We start from the raw sequence: 26,981 nt of genomic DNA, 5'->3' as shown, positions 1-26,981 counted from the left end.
CTATTATATATGCTATTGATTCTCCTTTATGTTGCCTTTTTTCCCTTAGCAGCTTTAATTTATTTACCACAGAAGTACTTGTGAACCTGCAACAACTGGTGTTTTTATGCTAGGAGGGAAATAAATTTTGTAGAGAACTTTTCTTAATAAACACAAACTCAACCTATTGAGTCTTTTTTTTTTTTGACAATCACAGCAAAACCTGCACCTGATGTAACTTTTTTAGAGTTATTCTGGATTGCATGAGATTTCACGGGTATCCTTAAAGAAGGAGCCAGCGGTAGAAAAAAGAAGTAGAAATCTTTAAAGCCAAAACAATACCTAGATATAACTTTGAAGTGACACTGTTCAGTGTGATATTTCAGACACTGAAATGTGTGAAAATGTTTAATTTAAAGAAATTAGGATTTTTTTTTTAAGTCTTATTTTATGCGTTGCAGAATAATTATGGCTAAAGCTGAAAATATTTGAATAAAAGTAAACCTTTCTTTGAAGTGTATTAGGTTTTAAATACTTTTCTTAATGTTTTTGCTGTTTTGTCATACTTCAGTTTCCAGTCATATGATTTTAATATCAGACAGGAATATCCTGTGAAAATATTAAAAAAAAACTGTTTTCATGGAACAAGTTAATGGATTTTCTTTAGCATTTAGTGTTTTAAAAAAAGATCAAAACCATCCAAACTAACTAATCTTTTTGTAAAAAAAAAAAAAGAAAAGAAAAGAAAAAGAAAATTAGATGAGGTTGCTGTGAGCAAGAATCCAAAGAATTCAACAGGTTCACTTCTGAATGTTTACAAAACAAAATATAATCTAGTTTTTAAAGTGGCCTAGTCAAAGTCTAGACTTTGTGGCGTTTTTCATTATGTCCAGCCGTGTGCACCTGACTATAACAGCATGCTGCGTGTGTTTAAAAGAAAGAAGGATGAAGAAGGATAAAGTGATGTGAAGAAAACTGAAGGAATATCCAGGTGGATGGAGCTGAAAAAGGAACTATAAATGCATCCATTGATTATTGGGAACCTTTTGAATTCTGAGGGGTTCAAAGGTCAAAGTTAAGTCACTTCCAAACAAAAAAAACTGCCTTCTTAATTGGTGCTAAACTCTGATCTCTGTCTCAAAGCGTTGAAACTGGACTGAACTTCCTTTCTCTTGCTGTTCTTGACTCACCCTTCCTCGGTCCATATTGTGCCATCATATTACTTTTTTTCTGCATCGTGACTCACAGACACAAACATTAACACCTCAACACCACAACCCACATAATTTCTCCTCATTTATTGTCGCTTTTCCTCCAGCCATCTCCTCTCTCGTTGTTCCTCCTTTTCTCGACACAAAGATGTGCAGAGATTCTCGTTTCTTCCTGTGAAGTAGCACACCGCTGGACTTCAGAGACGGTTCCGTAAAGAATTGACGACATACATTTTCTAGTCTTGCCACTCATTATTAACTGGATTTCGGTGTGGACTTTGACTGGACCATTCCAACAGATAAACCAGCTTTGAGCTGACCTGTGGCTCCATGTTTACGGTCGTCCTCGTGAACCTCTCAAATCTTTCCTAGCCTCTCTCAGATTTTCTTCCTCCCTCCCGTCAACTCTGGTCTATTTTCCTCTCCCTGCTGTGGAAAAGCATAACTGAAGCATGAATCTGCCACCACTGTGTTTATTTTATTTTTGCCGGGGAGGAATGGTGTGTTTACTCCACCTTTAGTGTTGTAAATGTAAATGTTGGTCTTTTTCTGACTCAAACGCCTTTTTCCACATGTTTGCTGTGTCTCCTGGCTTGTCAGAGGCTGTAAATGGACGTCTTATGACTTTCCTTCAGCAATTACTTTCTTCTCACCAGAAAGTAAAGGGCAGATTTATGGATGGCACAAATATCTATGCTTTGGATCAACTTTATTTATGCTGAGATTAAATTACACACATGTGGGCTGTATTTACTAATTAGTTGACTTCTGAAGGCAACTGCACTGGAATGAATTTACTGGTGTCAGACAACAGGGAATGGAAACGCAGGCCTCAATCCTCGCACCGTTTTTTTTTTTTGTTTTTTGTTTTTTCTCCCCCTTCGGTCATGCGATACTCTTGAAAGGTGTTTCTGGAGGTTCGTCTTTAATTCATGATTTACAAAGGCTTGCCCACGTGACATCATCCTAGCTGAGGTCGGAGGTCAGGCGGCGATATGACGCCTCTGTGCTCCAGAGGTCAAGCACGTCTCCCAGACAGCTGCCGTCTGTCCTGCCTGCCTGCCGGCTCTGACGCTCGGATCTGAGCAGCTGATGGGGTTAAAAGGGATTACCGTCCTGCTGCTCCTCAAACAAACACTTTTACTCACAAACGCTCCGAACCGACACGCACGCTCCACAGCTCCGTGCCGCCCAAAGACGGAGAAGCTTACGGAGCTCATGTCGCTGCTGCACAGGAGAGTTCATCCTCCTCCTTTGCTGCGTCGCCGTTTTCAGCCGCGGACAAAATTGACCTCTTCACCTTTGCCCTGCACGTAGCCCCTGCTGACCCAGTTTACTGGACAGGTCAGGGGTCACGCTCCCAGATGGAGTCCTTTCAGAAAGCCTGGGCAACACCTGTTAGACACATGCACCATCTCTGTCCTGCTTTTTCCCCTTCAGTGGAGCTGGCTAGTCAACAAGCAAATCCTGCAAGACAATCGCCACGCTCCGCTTGAGACGACCCCGGACTGAAGGAAGGCCGCTCACAGCTCGCTGAGGGAGAACACAGTGACAGGAGGTCACGCAAACCGTCTCCGCTCGCTGTGTGAGAGAGAGAGAGGGAGAGTGAGGGAAACGTACATTAACCACAAAATGTGACTCACCAGTTTCTCCTCTTTGGTTTAATGTTTGAGTTCATATCTACACATAAAGCATGAATTCTGACAACGTGTTTACTGTTTTAGTCGCTCAGTGAAGTGTGTGGACAAAACAGGCCATTGATACATTTGGAGAACAGAAAAGGGGAAGGAAGCATGCAAACAATGTCCCCACTCTAACGTACAGAGGTGGCAGAATCATGATTTGGTGGTGTTTTGCTCAGTGAACGGGTGGCTTTTTTTTTGTATTTATTTATTTCAAACAGGTTTTAAAAAACAAGAGAACAAGCAACCAGCAGGACAGAACAAGAAAACGTGTGCATCGACACATCGTCCTACTCAGGACTGAGTAGTTTTGTTCCTGGTACTAATGAACAAAATAATTAGTTCACTAGTTTTCTGTTTGAAAAGGAGTAGGAAGAAGTGAACACTCCTATGCCTCCTGTCAATTTAATGAAATGACTCAATAATTACCATAATTACCAAAAGTTTGTAATTAATTGAGAGTATTGAGTATTGAGGCAATATTGCCAGTAATCAACCAGGAAATGAAAACTTTGGGCACAAATGGGTCTTTGTGTGTGTTAGCAAAGTGGCTATAAACCTGACACAATTACAGGGGATTAATCCAAAGACTGTGAGAAACTTGAGAAAATTGATTTAACAATAAAAAGAAGGAATATACATGGTTATTAGCTTATTCTGTTCGTTTGTCCTATCTTCTCTCTTTTATTGATGTCATTGTCTAATGATTCTGAACACCATAGTGAATAAATCTTTGAGATTGGATCTAATTGATTCTTTTCGTTTGTGATCAACAATATTTACAGATAGACTGTGTCTTTCATGTTGTTTTCTGATTTTGAGACTGATTTATTATTATTATAGCGTATCATAGTTTATAAATATTCTCTTAGCCACTCTTCATAATGAGAAACACAAGAGAACATATCATTCAAGTAAGTCACATGTCTATTGAAAATAGTTCGTCACCTAAACCTGCAGTCTGGAAAATAATTAGGACGTGTATGACAGCAGCCATCATGTATAATGAGGAATATGCCTATTTATTTATTGTTTATGCTCTATTACTGAATTGATTGTGTTTATGAGGTTATTTTACTGTTTAGTTTTATTAAATTCTATTGATTTCTCACTTTGTGGTTTTATTGCTCTATCAAACATTGTTTCATTGCTTGTAATTCTGTCTAATCATTGCTGTGCAGCATCTTCTGTTTGTTTAAAGTCTTTTATAGATACATTTGGCTCTGATAATAAATAAGCTCGATAAGGGAGATTTAAAAAAATCCCAAAGCTTAGAGGAGAGTCACCACCACATCTATGTAACAATTTACTTTGAAGATTGCGTGCACCGTTTTAGTCAGTAGTTGTAAAGCACACTGTGTTAAAATAAAGATAGAATAAAGATAGTGCCTGAAAGCTTTCCAAGGCTTTACACAAATTTATTGTCATCTTGAAGACAAAAAATGAAGAATTCCTTCATCTGAAGGTTGGATATGAATTAAATGTTTTCGGGAGGGATGGGAAAACGTCTATCTGTCTGTCTGTGTGAGTGTGTATGACGAGCTGTCAGAGAAGATCTGGTGAGAGTGGGCTAATTGGAGTTAATTCACCATCTGTCTGCGGGAGCCAGCAGACAGGGTCATTAGCAGAGACAAGTCCAGCCACAGGGGAGGCCGAAAGGGGAATCACCATCACTCATATTTCCTTCTGTTTTTGGTTTGTGTTTTCTTCCGATCTCATCTCATTCCGCTAACATCTCACCTTACTCTGGGTTGATGTTGCTTCTTTAAGCCATGTTTGTCTAAACTTCTACAAAGCACAAAACAAAGAAAGTGTTTTTACTTAATTTATTACTTATGTTTGTTCTGCTGTAAGCCAAGAAACGATGTTTTGAAAATGTTCGTGATTAAAGGGATTCGTTTAATTTTTGTGTGTTTAAATTTCTTAAATTTCACTGCAGAGAGCAGTGCTGCCCTCTGCTGGCGGCGTAGCACATGAGGCTTCAATTAAAATATAACTTCTTTCAGAGGTAAAATAAGTAGAGAAATCTTCACATCAACTCAAACCAGTAACATACATGTTTCCAGATCATTAAAGATTGATGACATTATTACATTTTAAAATGTGTATTCCATAGTGTTGGCTTACATATCATACACACACACGATGAAATAAAGAGTTTGCAGACATTTTTTTTAATGATTCAAAGATATTTCGAGGAAGTGACCTTGTTGTTCCACCCCTATCCTACAGTACCTGCTGAAAAAAAATGCATCCCCACAGCATGATGTTGCCACCACCTTGTTTCCAGATGAGTTCAGGATGCAGTTATTATCCATGTCTGACCAGTGACTTCTTCTGCATACTTGCTGCTCCCCTTACATTATTCTACTCTTGCATAGCTGAGCTGTTGACAGATTCTAAGATTTTTACGTAGTAAAATCTTTTTATTTGTGTACCGCAGTGAAATGTGCAAAATGCTTTTGCAGGGCCAATTTTATGGCCACCTAATCTTGTTAAAGGTCACACAGCGGCAGGAGTCTGTGCTAAATGTCATCAGCAGGAGGTGGAGTTCGACCTGGATGGGCTGCCAGTCCATCATGGGGCCAACAAGCAGCCATGCACAAATGCACTCGAACCAAAGGGAAACTCGGAACTTCCAGTGACCCCAACATAAACATTTTGTATGATGGGAAGAAACCTGAGTACACTGAGAAAACCTATGACACAGGGGGAAAACACACTCCTCACATAAAAGCCCTGATGAAGATTTAAGTCCAGAACCTTGTTACTACGAGGCATCAGTGTGACCATAAACTCGCTCCAGTTTTGCCTCTTTATCATTGCTTAAATGGGGTCTCGGATTACTAAAGATACAAAGGTTTGAGTGAGCAGCTGAAAGTGATAGATAGTAAAAAGGTGCTTCAAAGGTCCTTGTGAATTTAGGCTGTTTAAGAGCCACAAGTCCGCTGAGTGTTGAGGACCACCCATATATGGTAAAACTTATTTTTTTCCATGCAGAAATACACTTTGTGCAAGAAGTATTTAAAAGGAGATAGTATATAAAAAAAAAAACTTCAACATTTTAGGAAGCTGGAAGAAATTATTTTACTTAGTTCAAATTTGGGAGCTTTGATGAGTGTTGAACAATTTTTCCCTTCACATCACACAGCAGAGAATCATAAAAGTCGTGATTCTCTTTCATTCACACCATGTTTATCTCTTACTGCATTTAAATAGGATGTAAACAAAACTGTGCTAGCAAATACTTTCTCTTGTTGACGGCTCAAATCTTCAAGTTAAGGGAGATATCTTAGACTTAGGTTAGCCGCCCTCCACCTCTGGTAGTTTGATCATTTTTTTATATAAAAGCATGGATCAACTGTGCCGCTAAAATCAATTATCGTTTGTTTGAACTTTATTCTAAAGGACTCACATAAGCTACATTCAGTAGTTGATCTAAGTGGTTTATTTTCAACTCTGACAGATAGATCGCCAGATATATGTATTAGTTTGTACAATATACTGGATTAAGTGTCAGAACTGGCTTTGAACTTTGCATTACTTTTTAAACTGAAATGTGGAGTCTTAAAATAAGATATTGCAAAGAAGACCGTTTCTTTGGATGATCATTTATGGTGGCTTCAAGAGAACTTCTCTAAAACAGTTTGGAGACGTCTGCAGAGACCAGGAGGTAGTCAAAGGAAGGGAGCCGGACAGGAGCCCTGAAGTATGCCAGGAATTGCAGATATTTATTGTTTCAGGTCGGCGAGCGAACTGCTGTGAGGAGCCGCTGCGTTTCTGCGTGCCAAGAGTTACAAAAAGAGACTCTAACTAACTGCAGCTGGACAAACGCATGCTCTGAAACCTTCCACGCTGAAAAACAACACTCTCACATTTGTGTTAATTTTCTAAATGAAGTAAATGTAAAGTGTGTCATAATTCGCAATCCTAATGATGAATGAAACATATATTTTTAAAAGTACCTCACTGAGAAATGGAAGAAGTAAAATGAACAGTTTTTCCACTTTTAATACAAATAAAAAAATCTGGAAAGTACGTCAAGTTTATTTACCATATTAAAAAGAAACATCAGTTCAGTAAAACACTTTACAATTACACCCACGATCATAAATCAGTTTTTACAATAAAACAAGTAATAAAAGTAAACAAAGCACAGAGTTAAAGTTTGAAATGACTATTTAGTGGAGGCAAGAGCTTGTGCTGGTGAAGGAGAATGAAAACTGTTGACAGCAGCTCATTGATGTTGGATTTATAAACTAGTGACACAGATTCATGGCGTTGTGTTGTGTAGCTGTCAGGTTTTGAGTGAACACTTCGCACTCGATGCCAATCTGACATTTAGAGGCTTGCTCATCCATTTCAAAGTGATGACCCAGCTGCTTGTCTTTGTCTCTGCCAGAGGTCAGCAGGTCAGCAAACGCCTCCCTGCAGTAACTGTGGCCTCCTGCCAGGTCAAATGCATTTACACTAAGTAGCACTCAGTCGGAAGGAATGTGGAAAATAAAACTTGTTTGAAAGAATGTATGATTATACCGTTCCTCAGAGGATGATTCATTGTGACTAGGATGCTAGAAAAATATGCAGAGCAAACTCATTGGGGAATATGCAATCTATTCAGCCTCTTCCAGGTTTGCACTGGAATCAAACAGCTGAATCCACTAAATACATAGACATGCATGATGAGGGCAGATTGCCTCAAGTCGTACTTTTTCAGTCACAAACAAATCAGCTGCAGCAAAAACATCAAAGGTGAAAATAAATTGGGATTTGTTTTTATTTTAATTGATGAGCTCTTTTGAGTCCGGATGAGGTATTCCATGAAATTTTACCATTTGGCTGAAGGAATGGTGATTTTTAGATCAATCAATGTGATGCTGGAGATTGTAAAATAGTAATGGAATTATGTATCTGTTAATCTGATTAATTTGGGAATTATTTGACATTAAAAATGTGTCAAACTATGAATATATTGCATGTAGTATGTAAAAATAACTAGTTCCTATGATCCCTTATCTTATTCTCTGTGCAACAGGGGAGTGAAACAAAGATTTGTCAACAAATTTCCTTGCGTAATCCAAATGGACATTTTTCACAGTTAATTTACTCAACTTCTATTTATTACTCTTTGTATGTGAAGCAACTATTGAAACACTCAAGAATCACAAGGTTTGGACATTTGAAAAGAGGATTTATCCTGAATACATGCATAATGTCTCATTTAAATGTGTGAAAGGTACATCAACAAAAGAGGGTATTTGCTTAATGGAGCTATTTTAGGAGCAGATAATATCTGAGTTTAGTTTCAGAAGTAGAAGGACATGCTGAATCAGGTGTCCATAAAACTGACCTTTAATAGTTTAAATAACTGGGAGAACATTTCACAACAAATGCCATTTCAAGCCACCTTAAAAGATAAAATCATGTCAGTTCAAAGAAAGATTCATACAGTTTGATCCAAGCAAACATATTCAGCAGAACCCAGTATAGTCCGTTTAGTAATAATCAAATTTTGTCTTTTTTTTTTTTTTTTTTTAGACAGGTGGTATACCTATTCCAAAGCTCAGACTACTAAAATGTTGCAGTCTAGAGTTTTGCAGTCACTTTTTTATGGTATTATTATTGGGGGTGCACCAGTACTGATGCAGCAAGAAGGTGCTTGTGGTAATTTGAGTTTTTGTATGTTTATTTTAGGTTTCTGTGTCTTTTGTGTTGTCCTGGCTACCCTTTGATTGTTCCCAGGTGTGTCTCGTTCTGTGATTGCCCTCTGTGTATTTCATGTCACCTGTGTTTCTGTGTCTTTGTCGGGTCCTTGTCGTGGCTGTCTTGCTGTTTGCCCGTGTCTCTAGTGTTTCCTCCAGTTGCTACCAGAATTGAGCCTTTGCTTTCCGCTCATCTGTGCTGCCTGGTATTTGGGATTTTGGATTGTGTTTATTTCATCATTAAATTATCACTTCCTTCACTTTAAGATGGGTCCACCGCGTCTGCCTCACCACCTCACCACATTTCATGAAAGTCCTGGGATAAAATCCTGGCCTTCTTTGTTGTTGCTGCTGTTTAGTGTTTTTAAGACACAAGGCTACCAAAATTTGATTTTAAGGTGCAAATTCTTTTTAATTGTTTTCATATGTATGAAAATTATTCAATTACTTGTCTACTTACATTCAAGAAAGTGTAGGTAGAATTAAGTTCCTCATTTTTACTGTCCTCTCTCCCCCCTCTGACTTTGTTGGGTAAGGTTGTGCTTCTATACAGAACTATAAATGATAAATACTGAAATACTTATTTGTAAACAATAAATTAAAAAAATGAAAATGTTTATTTTCATATTTAAATATGGAATTATGTATCTATTAAATTATTTAATCCATCAAATAGACATATTTATTTATGTTAATTTATTAATTCAGTCTCCATGTACATAAGTACCTAATTACTTATTTGTTCGTTAATTATGACACTTCTGCAGAAATATACTGACCAGCTCACCAAAAACTATTGTTTTAACTGGGCCCTATAAATTCTTGGACCGGCCCTGCTCGCAGCCTCCACTAGGAGCCGCTGGGCGAGCTAGCTTTCAGCTGCTCAGGCGCAGTATCAATTGTAAGGAAAGGGTTTACTCTAATGCCGGGTCTTAAAGATAGACTCAGTCGGGAAACAGGCACATGGCTACAATATTCTACAGAATAAAACGTTCTGTATTTGCTTGAGATGATTTGGAGTAAAAAGTACGTCGTTCCGGACGAGGAGGTTCGGCGGCTTTCAACCTCTCAACTTTAGATAGCTAGCTAAGGCTAAGCCGACACTTTCTGGGTAAATATCACTTTTTTTCCTTAAAATTAAGTCCGCTTTATTTACAAGTGAACTGTAGCGTTAGTTTATTTCGACTAGCCATGTAGTAAACTAGTGAAATTTGTTTGGAGTGTTCTGGTGTCTTTTTGTTTCGCAGCATCCAATGCTAATTTGTTAGCTGACATGAGCTAATGCTACATAACTTCAGCAGCAGAGTTTCGCGCAGCTAACGCCGCTTTGTTGTCGCTCCTAGGCAACCTGTGCTGCTGGCAGAAGTCACCCAGCAGTCATGTTTCAAACGGAAACACACATATCGTGCCTTTTCCCGGAAATCTTGGCCATTATTTTCAGCTACTTGGACGTTAAGGACAAAGGGAGGGTAGCCCAAGTGTGCGCGGCCTGGAGAGACGCGTCCTACCACAAGTCTGTGTGGAGGGGGGTGGAAGCTAAGCTCCATCTACGGAGAGCCAACCCGTCTCTGTTCCCCAGTCTGCAGACCAGGGGGATCAAGAAGGTCCAAATCCTCAGCCTGAGACGAAGCTTGAGCTACGTGATTCAGGGGATGCCGCAGATCGAAAGCCTTAACTTGTGTGGATGCTTCAACCTCACCGACAATGGTCTGGGACATGCCTTTGTGCAGGACATCCCATCCCTGCGCGTCCTCAACCTCAGCCTGTGCAAGCAGATCACAGACTCCAGCCTGGGCAGGATCGCCCAGTACCTGAAGAACCTGGAGGTGCTGGAGCTGGGCGGGTGCAGCAACATCACCAACACCGGCCTGTTGCTCATTGCCTGGGGGCTGCACAGACTCAAAAGCCTTAACCTTCGCAGCTGCAGGCACGTCTCTGACGTGGGCATCGGCCACCTGTCCGGGATGACCCGCAGCGCTGCAGAGGGCTGCCTGACTCTGGAGAAGCTCACCTTGCAGGACTGCCAGAAGCTGACCGATCTTTCTCTCAAACACGTTTCAAAGGGCCTGAACAAGCTCAAAGTGCTCAACCTCAGCTTCTGCGGGGGGATCTCGGACGCAGGGATGATCCACCTGTCACAGATGACCCAGCTGTGCAGCCTGAACCTGCGCTCGTGCGATAACATCAGTGACACGGGGATAATGCATCTGGCCATGGGTTCCCTCCGGCTGTCCGGCCTCGACGTCTCTTTCTGCGATAAGATCGGGGACCAGAGCCTGGCCTACATCGCCCAGGGCTTGTATCAGCTCAAGTCTCTCTCCCTGTGCTCCTGTCACATCAGCGACGACGGGATCAACAGGATGGTGCGCCAAATGCACGAACTCAAAACTCTCAACATTGGGCAGTGCGTGCGAATCACAGACAAAGGTTTGGAGTTGATAGCGGACCACTTGACTCAGCTGACGGGGATCGATCTGTATGGTTGCACTAAGATCACCAAGAGGGGTTTGGAGAGGATAACGCAGCTCCCGTGCCTTAAAGTATTAAACCTCGGACTGTGGCAGATGACTGAGAGTGAGAGAGTGAGGTGACAGCTTCTCATTTCATCCTGTATAGTGCTGTTGTTCACCTGTAAGGCGTTCTTAATTTAACCTTAAACTGTGATCATGCAAAGAGGGACCCACCTGGAGCAACTCCTTCCACAATGTTTTTTTGTTTGTTTTTTTTTTACCCCAAAGTTTCTCAGACTCTTGCTTTGCCGAACCTGCAGCCTGTGTGCATTCTGACCATCCAGCTACCTCGCCCACTTAACACAGGAGTGCCTACTATTGGTGAATACTAGACTAGATTGTATATATTTTTAGAGATTTTTTACATTCAAGACGATTTTCATTGCAGAATCTTTTTATTCAAGACAAAAAAAAAAAATAAAGGTTTCGGTTTCCTGAATTTTAAAGTCGTTTCTGTTTTGTTTGTTTGAATACTTGTTTGTATTGAATAACTGTCGCAGAGAAAATTTGTACTTCAAATTGAAGTGGGTGGATCACTCCTGTCTCTTCATGTTTACCTGTGTACATTTTTTTTGTAATATTTCTGAGAAAGTTATTTAAACATGAAATTCACCTCCACTGCTACAGCAAAGTGTTAACAGCTACACAGATTATATGCAATTAAACTGTTTTTTTCCTTTCAGAGCTTTCAATCGTAATGCCAGAGTATTTGTCCAAAAAACACAGTAATTTAATGTTTTATATTCATAAAATAGTGGTATTTATGAATAAAGATTATAAATACGTCTCAGTTGTCCTTTTTTGTTTAAAGAAGGGTCAAATGTTGCTTTTTTTTTTCCATAGTTACAGGCAAATCATGTTCCAAATTTCCCAGGTGCCCTTGCTATATTGTTTACCTGAGTCTCACCTGTTCACCCTGAGTGTCAGACTGATGTCTGACTGGGAAAACTGGTTATAGACCAAATGACCACCCACCTGCATATAAAACCTACATATTTATGTGTGAAACATCTGTGTCCCAAACTGAAATTACTGGCCAACAAAATTATTCTAAATAAATTCTAATAAATTAACCAGGAAATGGGCAAATAAAAAAACTAAATTGTAATTAACTGGAAATAGATATATCCTACAGGAAGAAAAACAAATTTCAAAAAGGATTTTTAGAAAATTATTTTTAGCCTGTCATCTGTGTGTGTACAATTACTCCTCTGATTAAAATAAAGCTTCACAAGAAAACGAGGCTCATAATTTATTATTTTCCATACATACAAAATCCATGTAACCAACATGTCTTTTTTTTTTTAATTCAGTTTGATTCTTGACATTAACAGACAGCAGTACATTTTTTTTATTTTGTACAAATGCAAAAACTTACATCAAACTTAAAGCCCCTTGATTAGCTCTGTGTTCCCAGTTAAAAAGTTTGAAGGAAAAAGAAAAGAGATGTTGAGGGAAGAAAGGAAAGCGAGGCCAAAGTAAAGGGGAATGAAACACTGCGAGAAAGATCTTTGAATTCAGCTGTAAGGAGCTAAAGGGACAGAAACAGCTTTTCAGTCAGTTTGACAGAAAAACAAGCATCCAACTCTCATTTCTGACCTCCAGCCGTGTCTTTGGTTCTCACTCTGACACCCGCTGAATATAATCGCTGATAGCAGGAGAGCTACGACAGCTGGAGACTCGTTTTTATGCACCAGGGTCACCAACAAAAACCGAAGATTAAGAAAAGACAACATGGGCGTCTTAGGATAGCGCCACCGTTTGGCGAGCATATGCATTTGAAAAAGACGATTAGAAATAAACTCGAGAGAATTTACCCTCCCATCACATAGTCACGGTTTGAAATGTCTTTAGTTCACACATTATTTTGACACTTTATTTTTTTTAAAACACGTCTTTCCTCAGTTTTCGCTGAGAACACTTATTGTGTTCAGAGCAACTCGCTCTTCGAGATTCTGTGCAAACATTCAATGCATATTGATACAGTAAACTTCTCATATATCTTATTTATATATATTTCTCTATAGAACATAGACTTTCTGCAATTTATGGCAGCACTGTCACACATACGTTTGTCCCGGGGAGACAAAATTAGACACAAAAAGACTACTGCACTGCTTTGAACTTTTCTGATTTTTTTGTCTTTTAAGAATGCACGATACACCTTCCACGTTATTACTTTTATTCAGTTACTGTACGTGTTGAATACCACGTTATTTACAAACTGATCTTAAAAAGTCAAAATCTGCTTGAAAAGTGACTTTCGTTTCCTCTGTAAATGTCAATCAATGCACTTGGTAATTAAAAAACTCAGCCCTGAACAATAAAACAAACGGAAACAAACACCAACAGAGGCATCCGAGCGTACAAAAAAAAAGGGCCGTCGGTATGTGGGCTTTAAGGAACTCCTTTAGAAACTTTGGATGAGGATCAGTTCTTACATCATGCCATAGCACCAGTATTACAGAGGCGGAAAAGCCTCTGCATTTAGGTCCTGTACTGATCTCTGTGCATGCTCCAAGGCCACGAGAACGTTCTCAAAAAAAGAAAAAAAAAAGAAACATTGCATACCTCATAAACAAGTGGACGCTGTGTGCAAAACCATCGAGACATGAAAGAAAAGCTTTCTCCCCCTAAATCCTCTCCTCGGTTATAAACATGGTAACTAAACTCAGATCTTCTGTGAAAGGTTGAGCCTTGATCCCCCCTCTAATGCCACCAACGACGACGCAGTAACGTACCGACTCTAGCGCTTCAGGAGCTCCTCCGGTTAAAAAGTGGCATTCAGATGGCGCTACGATAGGCGACGCGAGACTGAAAACAAACGTCTACACGGCGCCACGCCTCACCTCCGAACTCAACTCCACCCTGCTCCCTTTGGGTGTAGCAGTTCCCCAAGAAATTTAAAAAAAAGAAAAAAAAAGTGCTTTTCTGTCCCAAAGGATGGGATCCGTGTTCCCGTTTTAACATGAAAGGCTCAAGAGATGAAAAAAAAGAGGTAAAAGCCTGAGACAAAAGTGCCTCGTGAAGGTCAGTTCCCGCTGGAGGTAAGGCTTTGTGAGGCTCCCTTCTTTCATCTGGAACATCTTTTACAATGCGGCTACACTAACAGATAAAGATCGCCCCACTGTGTGTGCTTTAGTTCTGCTCCCTCATTTGCACTAAATAAAACATGCCTTCAAAAGTGTCGCTTTGTGAATTTCCTTATTTTGATGCAGCCCAGCCTGACCTCAGAGTGACATAAGAGACAGAAAAGCACTTCAGTTTCCTGGACACTTGATGTAGGGTGGAGAAGATGGCGCCCCGGCCGGCTCTCTTCTTCTTCTTGGATGGAGGTCGGGGGTTTCCTGGGCGCCGCTTGCTTAAGTCCAAAGTCAGATTTGTCAGCATGACTCCTCCAGCGCATTGACGACCTGTTCCAGGATGTCAGGGCAGTAGTCTGCGATTTGCTGGAGGACTGAATTGGCAAACTCCTGGAGCTCCCCGTTCTCCTTCTCACACACCTCAGTCTCCCGTTTCAACTGGAAGCACAGGGGAAAAAAAAAAAAAGGATAGGATTCGAGTTTGTCTAACTCTTCTAAAAGCAGCAGCCCTGAGAATGTTTTAGTGAGCTGTTAGCTAAACTTTTACATTTTTAAACGGCTCTTTAAAACCTTTCTAGCTCCTCAAAGATGTGGCAAATTTCCAGATCCAGTCCAAAGAATCTATTATCTATCCATCTATTTTTAAATAAACTCAAGATACTGATTTCAGCCGTCTGTGATTTTCATGTCAGCTGCTGCAGCTCCTGGTTTCTGACCTGCTTTCCACTCTTTGTTCAAACAGCCTGTTTACAGCAAATAAGAGATGCATAGAGAGGAGCTGAAACTCTGAGCACTAAAATGTAAGATCTTCAAGACAAAGGGCCAAATTTATGGAAGTAGGAAAACTGTCCAAAATCTGAAAGGAAGGATAGGAAAAAAATTAAGTGTTATTTTAAAGCATAAAATAGACAAAACTCAGCTATTAAAAGTTTAAAACCAGTGATTTTCCTGGAAGAAAATGTTTGTGTTGGAGATATTTTCAGCATCAAAGTGAGCCTTGTGTGGAGATGTTGCCATGGAAACTGAAAACTATATAAACGGGAACTTTTCTTTTTGTCGCTACCTCAGTAAAGTGACTTAAAAATATTTGAAAAGCAGGAAGGCACGCAGTATTAAAATGATTAACAAAAATTTATGCAAAACTCAATTGTAGGATGTTTTAGTTAGCACATTGAGTTGTTTGGCTATTTATTTAGGGGTAACAGAAAAAGGGGGCAGAATATTAAAGAACTGCATAGTTAATAGATTAACAGATAAAAGAAAAAAAAATAAAACCCATGTGATTATTCCATCCAGGTTCATTTATATATTAACTTTTATTGATCTGTCAAAAATAAAAATCCAACTGAAACACATTAAAGTTTGTTGAAATGTAAAACAAAGTGATTTATTTTTATTTTTCTTCCCCAGCACCTGTTCGTCGCTCATTTTCTGAAGCTCCTCCTCCCAGTCTTCAGGGTCGCTGTGGTGGTAGTGAGACGGAGGCGTGAGCTGGCTGAGGATGCTGGGGTCTCGGTCATGGCAGAGGTCTGTCAGGTGGGCGATGTAGAGTTTGAGCTTACTGCGGTTCTGGGACAGGACAAGAAGAGGGGGTATCATCTGTAGAGAGGAGGAAGAGGAGAAGTGTCAGGTTTGATCGCATCCCAGATGACAGAAGAAGAGTTTTGATCCGGTCCAAATGCTTGCACAACGATGAAGCCGCAGTGATCATGATTCAGCATGCATGCATAGCTATCCGTCACCGACAGCTTTAGCTTCATCATAAAAAAACAAAACAAAAAAAATTAAGTGAGTAAAATTTATAACAAATAAGACGCATAGAAACTGCATGCAAATTTAAGACTCTTGAGCTGCACAGGCAACACACGACGAATGCTTTCAATCTCAAACAAATGTGACCCAACATCAAACGATATGAACACAGATGAATGAAGGGGGGGGGGAAATAAAAAATCAACATGCTGGTGGTGAAGGTGAAAGGCTTGGCTTTCTTTATACGAGCTCACCCTTCTGAACAAAAAGGCTGTGAAAGAGAGGGGAGGGGCATAAGGCAGGCTACGCCCAGATACCCTCCTCATCATCCTGGTAACCACAAGGTTAGCCAGACGCAGCATTAGGAAGAAAAAACTTGGTTAGCGGCACATCGACACAAAGAACCTTCTGCTGCGTTTACATGGCGTCCGCCAGTCCGACCTTCTGGACGGACGCTTCAAAGGAGATCTTTTCAGCGACTGAGATGTTGTCAAATCAGATCCGGGTCAAATAGATTACCTGATCTGGAGAGGGTTTGTGATTTGTGTGGTCGTGTGCAGCCTTCAAATGATCGTCTTCGTAGTTGTCGGCCATCAGCTTCATTCTGTTCTGAGTCTGACGATTAAAAACAGAGAAAAGTTCAAAATGTCAGCAGTGACGTTTTCTGACTCCATCCAAAGAAAACATGGCTGCTAATATGAGCACCGGCCTGTCCAGCTGACCATGCATAAATACAAAGTTGTTTTCTTTTTGAATGTTTCATTCAAACCATTTCAATGAAACTTTTAACTTCAAACTTCCACTTCAGGCCAAGATCTGATTGTGAGGGGTTTCCTATTGCTTTTTATAAAATGTACTACAGATGTTTCTTCTTGTTGAGAAATCAACTACATCTGGAAGATCGCATTTATTTTTGTGGGAGTAAAGATCTGAGAAACCGTAAAACATTAACAGCCAGCGAAGTGCACGAAGGACTCACTTCAGTCGCTTTGCTTTGTGCAGGTCCAGGATTTCTATGCATTTATCTAAAAAAACAGACTTTATAAACTAAAAAAAAAAAATAATTTTCTATGAATTTATGCCTGATAAAGGCTGATATAGAACCTATACTTCTATATGATCTATAGAAACAAAAACAAAGACAGGAAGGAAAAAAATGACAGAATTAAGGGAAAAAAAGGAACCGATTTTTTTCATCCTCTTATTTTCCTTTTCCACACTTCTTCATCTGGAAAATATTCAAACTGAACTTCCCCTTTTTCAAATTTTATATGTATCCTGACCTTCTTGTTCAGAAAGTGATGCACTGGTCTGAAACAAAATCTTTTTTTTTCATAAATAGCATGTGAAAGGTGGGCTTATTGTTCTTTTGTGGCTATGCAACCTGGTGACACAATGTGGAGGCCCAAGTGAAGAAAACCCTACGGCTGGTTTTTAAAAATTACTCTACTTGTGCGCAACAACCAGACTTGTAAGAGAATGCATAAACAATGAAGCCGAAGTACAACTTACTACAACAACTAAACAAATAAGTACATTATGGAAATAATGCTTGGGAGAAAGAATAAAATACACCAAAAGATTCGCAGACCTGTGGTCATATTATGCAGCATATTCTTGTTTTTTCAGATATTACTGTTGATTTTCTTTGTGTTGTTCACTCAATCTAAAAAAAAAAAGCTAATGGATCAATCAAATCACAACAAACAGCTTCGACATTTGACACAGAGGTGACCCTTCTAATAAACAGCAAAATACTTCCGGGTGAAACTCCAGATGAACGTACAAACGCAGGTCTCCCCAAACCACTCCTGTCACGCCGGCCCTCCCTGATCCCAGACGGCGTTTACCCACCTGCTGCTTGAGCTGCTGCACCAGTCTGTCCTTCTCTCGCTTCAGCTGGGCCACCTCGTCCTGCGTCTTCTTCTTCTTAGAGGACGACAACTCCAGCAGCGCGATGTTAGCGTCCTTCTCACTGATGGCGGCCAGAAGGGCCTCCTGCCTGTTTGATGTAGATGAAGCAACGGGACGCTCAGCTGTACAAATAGCTCAGGTATATTCTATTATTTATAGCACAAAGCCAGCATGCTGACTGGGAAAAGCCAGAAATGGATGACATTTCACTTGATTAAGGTGCCAATCAATAATCTACACTCTATACCACCCTGTAGAGTGAGTTAGTGTGTATGTGTGTGTGTGTGTGTGTGTGTGTGTGTGGGGTCTTACTTCATCTCCAGCACCTCCTCCAGGTGTTTCCTGCGCTCAGCTCTTAGGGTTGTGAGGTGGGCCTCCTTCTCACACAGAGACTGCTGGGTAGACGCCAGCTTGGCCCTCATGGACTCCAGCTCCTGTTTCACCTTCTCCATGGCACCCAGCAGCTCCTCCATCTGGAAACGCACGCGAACGTACACACACACACATATACCTGGAAATCAATGGTTGTCAAGCATTTTCCCAGTAAATGACACTTACAGGGGTTTCTAGATGATAAATGGACTGATGAAAGGGAAGGACGGCTGTAGAATCTGTTTTCATTACCTGCTAAAGTAAACAACTGTTACTAGCAAACGAATATACAAGGAGTTGCATACAGACTGGAAACAGTTTTACTCCAGGGTGCCTTAAAGGGACAGTTTGGACTGTTTGAAGTGAGGTTCTGTAAATATATTTCCCTACCTGTTGGAGAAAGGAGTCATACTGCTGTGAGGAAGACTAACAATTAGTCAGACGGCCGTCACAGTTTTAGCAAATCAAAACAACAAGGGCGAGTTTGTGAAAAGAGCGGCAAGAGGGCGCTTTGCAGCGAGACAATCACTGACTAATTTAAATCTTCTTGCAGTGGAAAGTATTCATCTTTTGTTCAATTAATTTTAATTTCATCAGGTATCATTCACATCAAGGTTCCTGCAGGTTTCACCAACTCCAATTTAAGAGCTTTTTAAAAGCCTTTTAAAAAGCTTAAGGCCGTTATGAGTTGAATTTAAGACCTACATCTGCACAGAAATGTTTGACCATCATCCAAGCAACTCACCATGACGGGCGCAAAAAAGCTAGCTAGCTAATAAGGATACATTAGCAGCGAGTCACAGATCAAAAACTGCAACTCAGACTTTTGCAAGAAAAAAAAATACATAGAATATGCAATTAAATAGTCCTACCAAGATCAAATTTAATTTAAATTTAATGTTAAATCCTGTAACGTTAACATGTTACAGGCCAATTTACATTTTTTCAATAAATTTAAGCCTTAACTTTATATACATTAAAGACTTTTTAACGATGTATGGACATCCTGTACATACAGTAGGGGTTTTATAAGATAAAAAAATAAATAATAAGAGGGATCCATTGTTCATGTAACTGAGAATTAGGCCAGTTACTGGTTTGAAAAGACACAACACAGTCATGCTAAGATTTCTAAATCATAAAAATCTACAATCATGCTGCTCCTACGCTTTAAAGTCCCAGAGAACTATTTTAAAAGTTTCCAAAAGAAACCACTTTGTGAATACAGTAGTGGTCTTGAAGATGATCTCATTGGTTCGGTTTTGGTTTAGCTCTCTCCCTCTCTCTTTCTCTCTCACACACTCACACAGTGTGACGTCACCCCTGGGCCTGATTTAAACAATTCGTAATAAAGCCAGCTAAGGGTTTATTTATAGTTACAGTAAATAGTTTTTTTTTAATTCTACCAATAGCAAATCAAATACATTTTGTGATATGTTGCTCTTCTAACTTTCCCGGTCTGCCGATAGAAAAGTTAATGAGAAAAAAAAAAAACAGGAGGAGATGTGCTGCAATTCTCCACAAGTGGATCTTGTTTGTACAGCTGAAGGGTTTTTCTGCACTGGGTGATTCCCAGAGAGAGAGAGGGACAAGCCTGTAATCTGGTCTGTCCAGTTTCTGATGAAGCCATTGCTTTGTTTTACAAAAGACGTTTAGTAGAAACGGCTAAACTTAGTATCGGCAGGTCGAAGCCTCACAAAATAAGGAATCAAAAAATCTGTGCATCTCTTAAAACAACTCTGAAAATATTCACATATTACTGTATTAGTCCATTATAAATGTCCAACAAACTCTTAAGGTTGTTCAGATCGTTTTCTCAACCAATGTCAGCGAAGGTTGTTGGAGTTGCATCGATCCGACTCATCAGCTGTGACGTTTCTACAACAGGTAAGGAAACTTCCTCTGATAACCTCACATAAAAAAAAAAAATCCAACTGTCCCTTTAACCTCTGAATGCAAGTGAACGGAGATCCAAGCAATCAAAGAAAGAAAAGAAAACCAACATTAATGCAGCGATGGAGATCGAATAAAATAAGCCTTCCACATCAGCAGCAGTCCTCTTTGTTGTGTTCAGAAGTGCCTCAGACTTTTTAGCAACGTTTGAAACCTGGAGGGGGACAGAGCTGGGTGGAAATCTGATCCGGAGGGGTGACAACAAACATCCTGCCACAGCAAATGAGATGAGCTCTCAAATGTTTTTCTTTTGTTGTTGTCGTTATTGTTTTGTTTAGTTTTTGTCAAGAATTCACCAAACTAGAGAAAAGTTGAATAGTTCATCTTCATTCACTGGCCAACTAATGAGTACAGTGCCTCACAAAGGCTTTCATACCCAGCAAAATTTTCCACATTATGCCAATGCTACAACCACAAACCTTAAACATGCTTTGGGAGTTTTGTGTGACGGAACAACAAGAAAGAGAAACAATTGTCAAGTAAAAGCAAAAGGAAACATGATTTCAAAGTATTTTGCATATAAGAAATCTGAAAACTGCATATGCAGCCAATCTTCATGAGACATTACTTCATAGAACTAATGCTGAAAAAAAGCACTACCATAGCACGATACTGCCACCGCCATGCATTCTTACAGGAAGGGACAGTTTGATGTGTGGGGTTAGTTTTCCAACATTTTTGCATTTAATTTAGAAATTGATTATTCTGACGATTAATCGGATAAAAATTTGTCACATTCTGCAAATTTTTTTATGAAACAGAGTAAGCCTTTTTTATACATTAGAAATACATTAAAAGATGCAAACAATTCATTTCTGTTGTCAAATAAAAAAAAAAAACGTTTTATTGCCTAAAATGGAAAAACAGCATTCCTTTAATACTTGATCGTTTGTAGCAAAACAATGCACATGCAGCATCAACATGTGGAAAGCTCAGCCCTTTCTGCTCGACTTAAACAGTGTTTGACTATTTTTTCTATTAACCAATTAATTGGACAGAAAAAGGAGCTTAACAGGAGATTCTGTATGTATAGGTTTTGAACGAGGTAAAGCTAAAAGTATGCCACTTGAGATCAAAGATTTATTTATCTTAAGCGCCAAATATATATATTTTCTTTAGCTTTTTACTTCATTGCTGTTCTTTCAGTAAATGACCTTTTTTTTTTTTAAAGTTTGAATATACCCAATTAATGATTCATCACTTACTAAGTTAGTTGACGATTATTTCGATAATCAACTAATACGATTAATCGTTTGCGCTCTACGAGATACTGAAGTTTGTGGTTGCGTCATGATAAAATATGGGAAAATCCAAGAAGTATGAACACGTTTGCATTGCAGTGTAAGTCAACCCTCTGCCTAGGAACATTACTTTACAAGCAAACAGCAAGTAAACATAATCCCACCGAATCTACATGGGCTGGAAACGACACAAACACTTTACAAATCCATGCAGTCTGAACATCAATCTGAAAGCTTCCAACACAGACCAAAAAGAAAACAACCTCTAAAGAAAGCGTTGCACGAGACTGCATGACTTGTAGAAGTGTTGTTTGTAAACGGAGCTGCTGACCACTGATGGAGATCACACACACACTGGACTCGTACCTTAGACCACTTAAAGTGGGAGAGGTTGGACTCATGCATTGGTTTGAGTGAGTGCTTCGGAGAGGCGGTTGTGTAGCAGAAAGAAGACAAGAAAAAAAACGACAAGCAAAGATAAAGGAACTGAGGAAGAAGAGGAAGCCAGAAGAAGAGAGGAGGCAGGACAAAGAGAGCGATCAACACCGCAAAAGGTGAAAGAGAAAGACTTCCAGAGGAATGTTTAGAAATGCAGCAGCGGCTGCTTCTGTTGGTTGACTAATACCGACTCATCTCGCTCGTGTGTGTGTGTGTTTGTTGGTGCGTGCGATTAATTACCTGTCTTTCCTGTAGCGACCGAGCGGCCTCTTCCTGCGCCAGCACCATCTCTCGCTCAGCAGTGATTTGAACGCTCTCCCTCAGAGCCTCCTCCAGCTCCTCAATGCGCTCTGATTTCTGACGCAGAGTGTCCTTCACACCAGCGGAGATTTTGCTTTGTTAGACGCCAACGCGACGTCGCAGGGCGCATTTCCTGCAGACCGCATTCGAGCCCAAGCGACTGAGAAACGGGCCTCACCTTCACCTGCTGGGACGACTCGGACAGGTTGTCCTCCCTCTTCCTGGCCTCCTCCATCAGCCGAGCGTTCCTGCTCTTCTCCACCTGCTCCTTGTGCTTCAGGGAGGCCACCTTTTTCGTCTGGTCCTTCATTTGCCTGCAGAGACAAAATATGCTTAACTCCTGCAAAAACACCGACGGGAAATCTGATATTTAAATCTGAAACTGTTAAATACTTTGCTAATTATAAGGAGGAAAAAAAACTGATTTGTTACATAGACCGCCCTTTTTATCTTTACGTACATTAAATACTTCATGCTAAAGAGGTTCCGAGTTTAAATATAAACAAAAAATGCAATACCTGCTGACAGGATGACCACGAATATGATTTTTTTTTTTTTTATGAATTAATGAACATACAGAAACACATCACTTCTATAGTAAAACTAAAACATATTGGTTCGGTTTACTTGGTAAAGAATAAAACGGTAAAACAAAAAGAAAATGCAAATCTGACATTTGATGGTTTTTCAGCAGAGTTTTTACAATTTCTAAATTTAGTATTTTCCCAAACATTTCTGCTTCCTTTCGGTTTTTGTGACATTATAAACATTAAACATCATAGTTGGGTTTTATTATCCATTCTTAATCCCTCCTGTCTGAAAACTGGTTTACGATTTTGCAGTGAAGTAATGGGCAAACTTTTGTTATTCGTTTATTTTCTCTTACATTTTGATACAATGTAAACATTTAAAAATACTTAAGAAAACAATAAATATATATATCTAAAAAAATATATACTTAAAACGTATATCTCAGATGATCAGAAATAAATTATAGTTAACCTTAGATCACATTGTGAGCAGTGATCATTTAAAAAAACAAAACAAAAACTGATTATAAACCAAACCCAGTTTAAAAAGTTTGGATCCAGTTTGAAACCCAGAGCTAAAATCTAGAGACTAAAAAAGGTTTTGAAATGGACCATTTTACATTTTGAATACTTATCTGTGAACTGATTAATAAGGGACAACAACTAAAGTTTTGATATGGTAAAAAAATAAATACAGGTCATCACCTAAATATAAATGAATAGAAATACTGAGAAATTCAGATTTTTATATTTTAGATCATGGAATAAGGAGTAAAAGTCTGGAAACCTCTGCAGAATGGATAATGGTAGAAATGTAATTCCATTCTGTTTTAGTCGGATCAAGGATGTAGATAAAAAAAAAGTATTTCCAGATTAAAACAGACGTACAGAAATATGGTCCAATGAGAAGTTTACTCTAAAATTGTCGATGTACAAACAGATCCTTACAGTTGCTTTGGCAACATTTTTCCTCCAGTCAACAGCATCAATGTCAGATTTGATTTAAAGTTAAAACCAGACAAGGGCAAAGAGGAATCATGAGCATAAATGTAAAGAAGAGCCCAGTAAAAAAAATAAAGGGTGCACCCAGCACACACTTTGGAGGAACAGGAGGAGGAAAGAGGAAGGGAAGAAACAAAAGAAGAGGATAAAGTGAGAGGGGACTCAGGCGGATAGAAAAGAGCAAGTACTAACCTGGAGGCCAAACTGGTGAGGTAAGAAATGTCCAGTGCAAAGAAAGCAGCAAAGAGAAAAGAGACTCAGGCTAAGAAACCGAACATATGGAAACGTTAGGAAGGAAGAAAAAGAGGCTCGTCCGACAACTCAAACCTTTTCGAAAGAGACGCTAAAAATTAGCGAGTTAGATGAAACGCTGAATCAGAAATATGCCACACATCACACCGAGTTACTGCAGAATTAGAAGATGCATGTCAGCTTGCATAGATCTGAGCGACGGGGACTAAAAACAGCCTCTCGTCTGAATGAGATCATGCGTTCGCGTCGCTCTGACCATCTGGAATCAAAGTGAGAAACTCCAGCCGGGACAAGCAGAAGCTTCATCCGTGTTCATCAAACACCACAGATAACCCACCTCTCCAGCTCACTGATCTTTTTGTCCTTGTCGTTCTTCTCGTTCTCCATTTCTCTAAGTATCTCGAGGAGGCGGTCCACCTCCGCCTGAGCCTTCCCAGAATCCTCTCTGTGTCGGACCACTTCCTGCTCCAGGTTCCTGATGCGCTCCGCCAGCTCTGTGTTGGCTTGAGCTTCCAGTGCCGCGTTTTGAGCCTAACAAGAATCACATTCGCGTCAGTAAGAATGAGCCAGATGGTCATTCACCAAGGCTACGTTCACACTGAAGGTCTTGATGCACAATTCTCATTTTCTGATGAAATAATTACATTTTTTTTTTTTTTGCTTGATCGTTCACACCAATTAAACTCGGCTGCAATGAGACTTCTGTTTGAAAGGTTTACATCCTCAAAGCGACACGCATGTGCAAAAGAGGAACGCTGACATCACACAACAGCTCATTGATAACATAAGTAATAATGGGTGGAGTCATTTAAGGATCAATTCTAAAGTTTATTTGGCAATGGGAGCAGACAGTTTTTCACAGACTTCTTACATAAGTTCATAATTTTCAGCCTTTGTTTACGTTTTGATTTACTGCGTCTGGCTTTTTTTTTTTTTTATTATGACGCATCTGACTGTTCACGCGCTTTGAAAACAATCGGACACGTATCTGATTTACTTCCACATTTGGAAGTACCAAAGATCTTATACTTCTGGGGATGAACAGATCAGAATTAGATCGTTCAGACTGCGGTGAAAAAGCCGGATATCGGTCGTATATGGGCACAAAAGCAGATTCGAGTCACATTTGCCTGCTGTGTGAACGTAGCCTAACGTGATCTGTTAGCTCACTCTCTTTAGCTGGTTCTCCAGTTTGAGGCACTCCTCCCTCTTCTGCTCCAAGGTTATTTCCAAACTCTTGAGTTTGGTGTCTTTCTTGAGTCCTGAAGAGGCCAGAGATGAAGCGTGCTCCTTCAGGTCCAACAGAGAGGTCTGCATGTAAAAGACAGATTTGAGCTAATCAAGCAGGAAGAAAACTGAAAACACAATGACTCATCAAAAATAGAAAGATGTTCTGTGTGTATTTTTAGAGTCCCGGCAAAACGGGAGAGTGTTCCTCCATCTGTTCCTCACCTCTCGGTCTGACAGGTCTCCCTGCAGTAAGCTCAGCCTCTCCTTCAGCTCTTTCAGCTCCTTCTTGGAGCAGTCCAGCTCCTCCGTCTTCTCTCGGTCGTCCCTGTCCCGCTGCTCCTTCAGACGCTCGATGATTCGCTCCTGAAAGCGCGAGAGAAACAATAAAAAAAAAAAAAAACAACAACAAAAAAAAACCTTTCCACATAAACAGTCGGGAATTACAGCAGCCGGCCGGAAGATGTAAACGTACCTTTTCCGCAAGAGACTCCTCCAGCGTTGTGAGCGCCGTGTCGGTGTTTGAAGTGTCCGCCTGCAAGGACTTCACCCTCTCCTTCAAGCTGCTCATCTGCTTCTCTTTGTCCCTCAGCTGCTCCTGCAGATTCTCAATCTGCAAAGCAAATGCAATGTCGGCGAAGCGGACATCCACGGCAGGAGACGCGCCGCGTGGCAGATGTTTAACCTCACCTTTTTCTGCAGCACATTAATTTTGCGCTCCTTGACGTCCAGCATGTCCTTCAGGTCGTGGATTTCTCCGTTCAGGGTTCCCTTTTCCTCGGACATTTCTTGTATCTGCTTGCTCTTCTTATTCAAAGTTGCCTCCTTCTCCTCCAAGCGCAGGCGTAAGGCATCGACCTGGCAAAACAAATACAACGTGCGTTTAAAAGAAAATTAACCAAATAATGTGTGATTTGTTCTCTGTTTGGGCTTTTGTTGTACTTCTGTCTGTAAGATGGCAGCGCGCTGCTCCTTGGCGGTGAGAGACTCCTTGAGGACTTCGATGTGCTGTTTGCTGTCTGAGAACTGGTTCGTTAAGGTCTCCAGTTTAGTCTGCAAACCCAGCAGCTCAGTGTCCTTCCTGGAAAGATCCTGCTTCACCTGCTCCATCTGAAAAACAGAAAGAATTTAACTCGGGAGACTGGGAGGACAAACTTTTACATGTCCGAGTGAAGCTAAATCGACGTGGTTCCGTCTCTCACCTTGTTTTTCATGAACTTGGTGTGACTGCGGTACACCTCCATCTGCTTCATCTCCTCCTGTCGCTCCTCGCAGCTCAGAAGTCCGTTGGATTTCATCATGAGCATCTCCTCCTCCATGTCCCTCAGGCTCCGCTCCATGGAGTTGATTTTTGCATCCTGGGGTATTTAAAGTTGGTCACCAGTGGAAGTACGATGTGGCGAAGCCGATCGCTCGGAAACGGTTAAACTCTCACCTTCATGTCGATAACAGTCTGTAAAGCTTTTGTTTTAGTGGACTCTGGAGTTCCTTCGTAGCGACGATGAAGTTCCTGCTGGATCAGAAATGTAAAAAGGGATTTTACATGAAAAAAAAAATTTTTTTTTTTAAAAATAAGTTGGAAGATGTTGGAAAATGTACAACAAATGTGCCATTTAGAGTCAGGATCGTTGATGTGGGCCTTACCTCTCTGAGGGCGGTAATCTCTCGATCCCTCTGGTCCAGTAAACTCTCCAGGTGATGCCGGTGCATTTCTGCATCAGCCAGCCTCCTGGTCCTCTCCTGGTCTTCCTCTGATGCTTTGGCAGATGGAGCTGTCTCACACACACACACACACACACACACACACACACACACACACACACACACACACAC

At 40.3% G+C, this 26,981-nt stretch overlaps 2 protein-coding genes and 1 long non-coding RNA gene across 5 annotated transcripts; 2 read left to right on the top strand and 1 right to left on the bottom strand.

Moving 5' to 3' along the window:
- The first annotated feature begins 9,402 nt into the window (after positions 1-9,402).
- Positions 9,403-11,364, top strand: LOC106963156 (F-box/LRR-repeat protein 14). The gene is made up of 2 exons (XM_015057915.1): positions 9,403-9,685; positions 9,918-11,364. The coding sequence occupies exon 2, from the start codon at positions 9,954-9,956 to the stop codon at positions 11,163-11,165; it is 1,212 nt and encodes a 403-aa protein (XP_014913401.1). The 5' UTR covers positions 9,403-9,685; positions 9,918-9,953; the 3' UTR covers positions 11,166-11,364.
- Positions 11,365-12,321: 957 nt separating this feature from the next.
- On the bottom strand, positions 12,322-26,949 carry LOC106963155 (ELKS/Rab6-interacting/CAST family member 1-like). 3 transcript variants are annotated; one of them, XM_015057912.1, is made up of 18 exons: positions 26,793-26,949; positions 26,584-26,661; positions 26,351-26,506; positions 26,091-26,258; positions 25,839-26,006; positions 25,624-25,761; positions 25,374-25,514; positions 25,092-25,232; positions 24,259-24,452; positions 23,862-23,873; positions 22,322-22,451; positions 22,078-22,209; positions 21,766-21,819; positions 18,146-18,306; positions 17,774-17,921; positions 16,439-16,534; positions 15,581-15,766; positions 12,322-14,605 (listed from the first exon to the last, which is right to left on the bottom strand). In XM_015057912.1, the coding sequence occupies exons 1-18, from the start codon at positions 26,856-26,858 to the stop codon at positions 14,468-14,470; spliced, it is 2,307 nt and encodes a 768-aa protein (XP_014913398.1). In that variant the 5' UTR covers positions 26,859-26,949; the 3' UTR covers positions 12,322-14,467. The 3 variants fall into 3 exon arrangements, with proteins under 3 accessions (XP_014913398.1, XP_014913399.1, XP_014913400.1); XM_015057913.1 differs by lacking the exon at positions 23,862-23,873 and having other exon boundaries at positions 22,316-22,451; positions 26,793-26,948; XM_015057914.1 differs by lacking the exons at positions 21,766-21,819; positions 23,862-23,873 and having other exon boundaries at positions 22,316-22,451; positions 26,793-26,948.
- Positions 15,708-16,113, top strand: LOC106963158 (uncharacterized). The gene is made up of 2 exons (XR_001428133.1): positions 15,708-15,797; positions 15,830-16,113. It is a non-coding gene; the product is annotated as an uncharacterized LOC106963158 (long non-coding RNA).
- Positions 26,950-26,981: the final 32 nt, after the last annotated feature.

Source organism: Poecilia latipinna, unplaced genomic scaffold, assembly GCF_001443285.1.
Source record: "Poecilia latipinna isolate Pla-1442-1.1 unplaced genomic scaffold, P_latipinna-1.0 Scaffold1499, whole genome shotgun sequence".
NCBI lineage: Eukaryota > Metazoa > Chordata > Actinopteri > Cyprinodontiformes > Poeciliidae > Poecilia > Poecilia latipinna.
This window is presented reverse-complemented; position numbering and strand designations above follow the sequence as displayed.

Excerpts from the sequence above, each read along its gene's own strand:
- LOC106963155 (XM_015057912.1), bottom strand. The coding sequence starts at position 26,858 with ATGCACCGGCATCACCTGGAGAGTTTACTGGACCAGAGGGATCGAGAG. Across the intron at positions 25,762-25,838 it reads TTAATGTGCTGCAGAAAAAG|ATTGAGAATCTGCAGGAGCA; the intron begins GTGAGGTTAAAC and ends TTTGCTTTGCAG. Across the intron at positions 17,922-18,145 it reads GAGGAGGTGCTGGAGATGAA|GCAGGAGGCCCTTCTGGCCG; the intron begins GTAAGACCCCAC and ends TACATCAAACAG.
- LOC106963156 (XM_015057915.1), top strand. The coding sequence starts at position 9,954 with ATGTTTCAAACGGAAACACACATATCGTGCCTTTTCCCGGAAATCTTG.